The 4837-nt window shown below is 33.5% G+C and overlaps 1 protein-coding gene across 1 annotated transcript; it reads right to left on the bottom strand.

Moving 5' to 3' along the window:
• Nucleotides 1-3786, bottom strand: LOC132050522 (UV-B-induced protein At3g17800, chloroplastic-like). Its single transcript, XM_059441792.1, has 2 exons — nt 3139-3786; nt 1-1134 (listed from the first exon to the last, which is right to left on the bottom strand). Exons 1-2 carry the CDS (start codon nt 3549-3551, stop codon nt 348-350), a joined length of 1200 nt encoding a protein of 399 aa, XP_059297775.1. The 5' UTR covers nt 3552-3786; the 3' UTR covers nt 1-347.
• Nucleotides 3787-4837: the final 1051 nt, after the last annotated feature.

The following is a 4837-nucleotide window of genomic DNA, read 5'->3' on the forward strand; positions in this document are numbered from 1 at the left end:
TAGAGGTCAAGATATCCTGCTTTTACCACTTGTAATTAGTCCAAAATATTGCAAGTTCTATACATCTCATTATTTATATACGAGGACATAATATTCTATACAACTCCAAATCTTCTAATATTGATACACCAGATAGGAAAATCCTTTATACATCAAGAAAAATACTATAACCTCAAGGCTCTTTCTTTCAACGGGACACAGAAGCACGGTGTGTTATCAGCAAACACAATTTTCCCCTTACATGGTGAAAGTCAAGAGTGGACTTCCTCGTTATGTCCGAGTGAATGAGATCAAAACTCCGATGTGATCGTGCTTCGTTTGATTGAAAACGCCTTTTTCTGGTGTTGTTAGTTCTCCTCGAGTCGATAAAAGGCCCTAACATAATCTTCTGCATCCCAAAGGAAAGAACCAAAAGCAACAGCCTCTAACACAAACCTCTTCATACTTGCCAACGACGTTAAAACTACTTCGTCACAATCATCGCCAAAAAGCGCAGCACACTGCTTCTCAATCAGATTCATCGTCTCTTTGAATTTCGGTTTCGTGCACATCTGCACTGTTTCATGGTCAAGACTCATAACATAAGACATAAGATTTTCTTGCTTCTCCTGCTCGATAACTGACACTGGACCGCCTGATGTCGATCCTGCATCACTGACACGACCGAAGAGAACGCTCTTTTGTTTCGACGGCCATGACCTTGAAAATAAGAGGTTGCTAGATGTAGTAATACTACCAAGATCCGAGTTGATATGATCAAAACTCTGTTCCAAATCGTACCTCAACGAGGCCGACTTCAAAAAGTATCCAAAACGAATCGAAGCAGCATAGACTACACGGATATGGAGCAACTCGGCTTGAGTAAGGGCCCATTTATCTTTTACGTTCAGCTTGTCTTCCCATCCTACAATGGCTGAAAGATGAAACTTTACAATTTCCAGTATGCCAGAGCTATGGATAGACTCGAGTTCCCAGTCCTTACAGGGCCATATCTCGAGCCTGCCATTGTACATGCATTTGGAGAGCTTAGGAACCAAGTGCACTCCAATTTTGGAGAACTTGTAAACTATTAACATGTACATAACTTCCTCAACAGCATTTCGACATTCCAGCTCTCTCAGCTCAGAAATTCTCCTGGCATTTCATCATATATTCAAAATTTTAGTAAACCACAGAAGTATCAAGGAATCAAACAAGAAGTGTTCAAACAATTAATCCAACCATCATAATGCAGAAACCAGCATTCATTTATCAACAATTTGATAATTAGTGCGATGATTACGCACCTAAACATAACTTTGGCATTTTAATCCACACAATAATTGGTTCCTACTAAGTTTAAGGCTGCAATATCGTTCTTCGTTTTCTCCTTTAGTCAGAGGCTATTATCAAAGACAGTTTTGTATATATATATATAGAGCAAGTTCAGCTTCCTTAAAATGCCACAAGAAAATGTAATATTGCAGTAAATATACTCTTCTCTAATGTTTTTGTCTCAAAGTAGAGGCGTTTTGCGAAGTGAAGTTAACATTACCTTTTCAAGAATTACATAAATTAACTTATGTCATCATTGGTAACATCTATTCAAGTTTCAGCGAGTCCCTCCTGCGAAATGCAAGAACAATATTTCTGGGACATACAACAATTCACAATTTCCTATATCTCAATTTACGTGACATAATTAGTGTTACTATCAAAAAGTGATAAGTCAATGTTACTGATGCTACCTCAGCTCCAGCAACTATTGTCAAAGTCTAACCAGTAATATCCTCTTTGTACATCGGAAAAAAACAGATGAATCATCTTCAGCAACACCGAATAAAACAAAGATTTGGAGAACAAACTCCACCCTTACTCAAGTACCACAAAATTCAGACACACAAAGATAAAGAAACTTCTTAACTCCAAGCACCTATATATAACTGGACTAGTGAATACACTATACACCAAAATTCGTGCGGAAAAAACATATTAAGTCCTTCACCACATCAATAAACTTTAAAAATGCAATTCTGCAATTCTATCTATACCTTTTACACTATCAGTATGCGTTATTTTTTTAGGTTAGTAATCTCACTTGATAAGAGATGACCTGATATAAGTTAAAACTCAACAAGAGTAAGGTTAAGTTGACCTGCAATAACATATAATTCTACATACTAAGCCTCAAAGGTGACCTGTAAAATAGAGTAATAACCTACTATGACCTGTTAAATTACACTTGTTGTCACAGTATATAACTTAAAACTCTGATGACAGGACATGAGCACAACCTGTGCGTCTGCTGCTAGTAACAACAATGCGGAGAGTAAGGTTAGTAATCCCACTTATCATGGACAGTTACTTGAAATTATCTCTTAAGTCACCTGAGGGTTGTTTGGTTCGGAAAAAGTTATCCCACCCTCCCAACACTACAATCCGGGATAGTTAATCATGGGATTAGTTATACCATAATTTTATCTCAACCAAACTGAGATAAAGGCATCTCAAATTTAATCCCAAAATTATTTATTCCTTATCCCTCGTACCAAACTAGCCCTTAGTGTCTATAAGTCAAACTCGACAAAACTCACATGAGTAAGGTTAAGTTGACCTACAACAACAGGTAATTCTACATATTAAGTCTCAGATGGTAAGCTATAAAACAAAGCAATGACCAGATATGGCCTGTTAAATTGGAACTGTTATCAGTGACAGTTACTTGAAATATGTGGACAGTCTATAAGTCAACAAGAGTTACCTAAGTTGACCTACAATAAAGGCAATTTTACAAGGTACTCCTCCATCCCAAATTGCCATGTTCGTTTTCAAGAGTCAAACTATTTAAACTTTGACCAACATTATAACGTATATTTTTTCATTAAATTGACTTGAGAAAAGCTGTAACGTAATCGTAAAAAAACAGTTTATCCAATCCAATTTAGCTTTGAAAATTAGTTAGTTGATCTCGAGAAACGAAACATGACAACTAATTTGGGACAAAGGGAGTATATACTAAGCCTCACGTGGTAACCTATAAAATTTTATAGAGCAATAAAATACTATGACCTGTTATATTGCAACAATTGTCAGTGTATATAACTTAAACTCTTACGACAATTCTTCAACGCAACACGGGAAAAGACGTGCAACACGTACCTGTGAAGAATAGCTTCATCAGAGCACAAGCTAAGATTCATACGATTAATGGTATCATCCCTTATATAACTCATCTTCATCAATTCTTGCTCCACAACCTCGTGAAACCACTCTATTTCATTCTGTAACGTGCTGCTCAACAACTTCCCTACAGGTGTTCTTGGCACTAATGGTGCAGTCAATCCACTAAACTGGCAATCAACACTACTACTATTACTACTACTATTATTGTTATTGTTGGTATTAGTACTAGCCACTATAGCTAATGTTTTTTTACTCTTTAACTTGAACAGAGTACTCTGTAAAGGAGAAAATATTATTGATGAGGGTGTTGATATTGAAAGGGTGTTTTTTAATTGGTGAGGTGGAAATTTGGGTAGTGAAATCTTGGAGTAAGAGGAGATACAGTCCATTAATTCAAGAAGAAACAGTTGAGGAAAGAAAGAACAGATTAGAGGAGTAATTGGTGAAGGAATTTATTGTTTTATCTAGCTATGAGAAACACAAGAAACAGAGAGAATTTATTATTACCATGATGGTTTTCAAGATTGTATTTTGGTGAAATTTTGTAGTAGTTTTATGATGATGGAAAGCTTAAATATTATGTACTGACTCCTAATCCGTTTGATTGAAGGATTAGTTGTAGAGTCCTAATCCAACTCAATCATGAAACCTTTTGACGATTATTATTATTATTATTATAATTATATTAGTACCAAACAGTAAGTACTCCTCTGTGGCAATTATAATTTCTCGTGTCATATTTTCAAAAATTTTACCCTAAATTCGGATATAAAAAACTTTAAATTTTTTAAAATAAAATTTTCATATTTAAAACTATGTGAAAAATTACTATAAATTATAATAATTAATAATTTAAAATATTTAATACATATATAAAAAAATTACGATCATTTTTTAAATTAATTCTATTCGAAAGGTGCCACAAAGAGTAATGATAAATAATGTGTGGGCCACACTTATGAATTTAATGGAAAATCTAACATTGTTTTCACTTTGAAAGTTAAAGATTGGCGAGAAAAGAGGGCAAAGGGTGGCCGGGTTTAAGACAGATATTGGGAATTGGGAGGAGGTGGCAGAGGTAAGTAGGGACAGCTAATTGAAATACAAATAGGATAAGGATTGTGAGTAATTATCAGCTAAACAGGATCCGCATATAATAATATCTCTTTATAATAGTTAAGTTTTTTTTAGAATCAAATTTTTATGTTATATTTATTTTTATATAGCAACATTTTACCTATAATATATATATCCAATTTTGTGTAACAATACTTTCTTTATAAAATTACCCCCATATAATAACAATAATTTTTTTTTTTTTTTGGTAAATAATAATTAACCATCTTTATAAAATTAGAGTATCTATAATCAACAATAGTAAATATAGAGATTTTGACTAAATATTTGATCCTTTAATACTCTATTTATGACAAATAATATTATATGAATATATATTTTTCATCATTAAAAGATTTTCCTTCTTTACACAAAGTGTTATTAAGCTTAGAATTTGACAATTAAAAATAAAACATTAGATTTTATGCTTTTTTTTGCTTATAACAACGAAATATTATCTAAATATCAATGCTGTTATAGGTGTATAACGTACTTCATTCGCTATAACATTCAAAAAATTTAGGACTCAATGACCCATTCAATCTTTGTTATAGAGAGG

The sequence above is a fragment of the Lycium ferocissimum genome, chromosome 3 (genome assembly GCF_029784015.1).
Source record: "Lycium ferocissimum isolate CSIRO_LF1 chromosome 3, AGI_CSIRO_Lferr_CH_V1, whole genome shotgun sequence".
NCBI lineage: Eukaryota > Viridiplantae > Streptophyta > Magnoliopsida > Solanales > Solanaceae > Lycium > Lycium ferocissimum.

Excerpts from the sequence above, each read along its gene's own strand:
- LOC132050522 (XM_059441792.1), bottom strand. The coding sequence starts at position 3,551 with ATGGACTGTATCTCCTCTTACTCCAAGATTTCACTACCCAAATTTCCA. Across the intron at positions 1,135-3,138 it reads GATGAAGCTATTCTTCACAG|GAGAATTTCTGAGCTGAGAG; the intron begins GTACGTGTTGCA and ends ATGAAATGCCAG.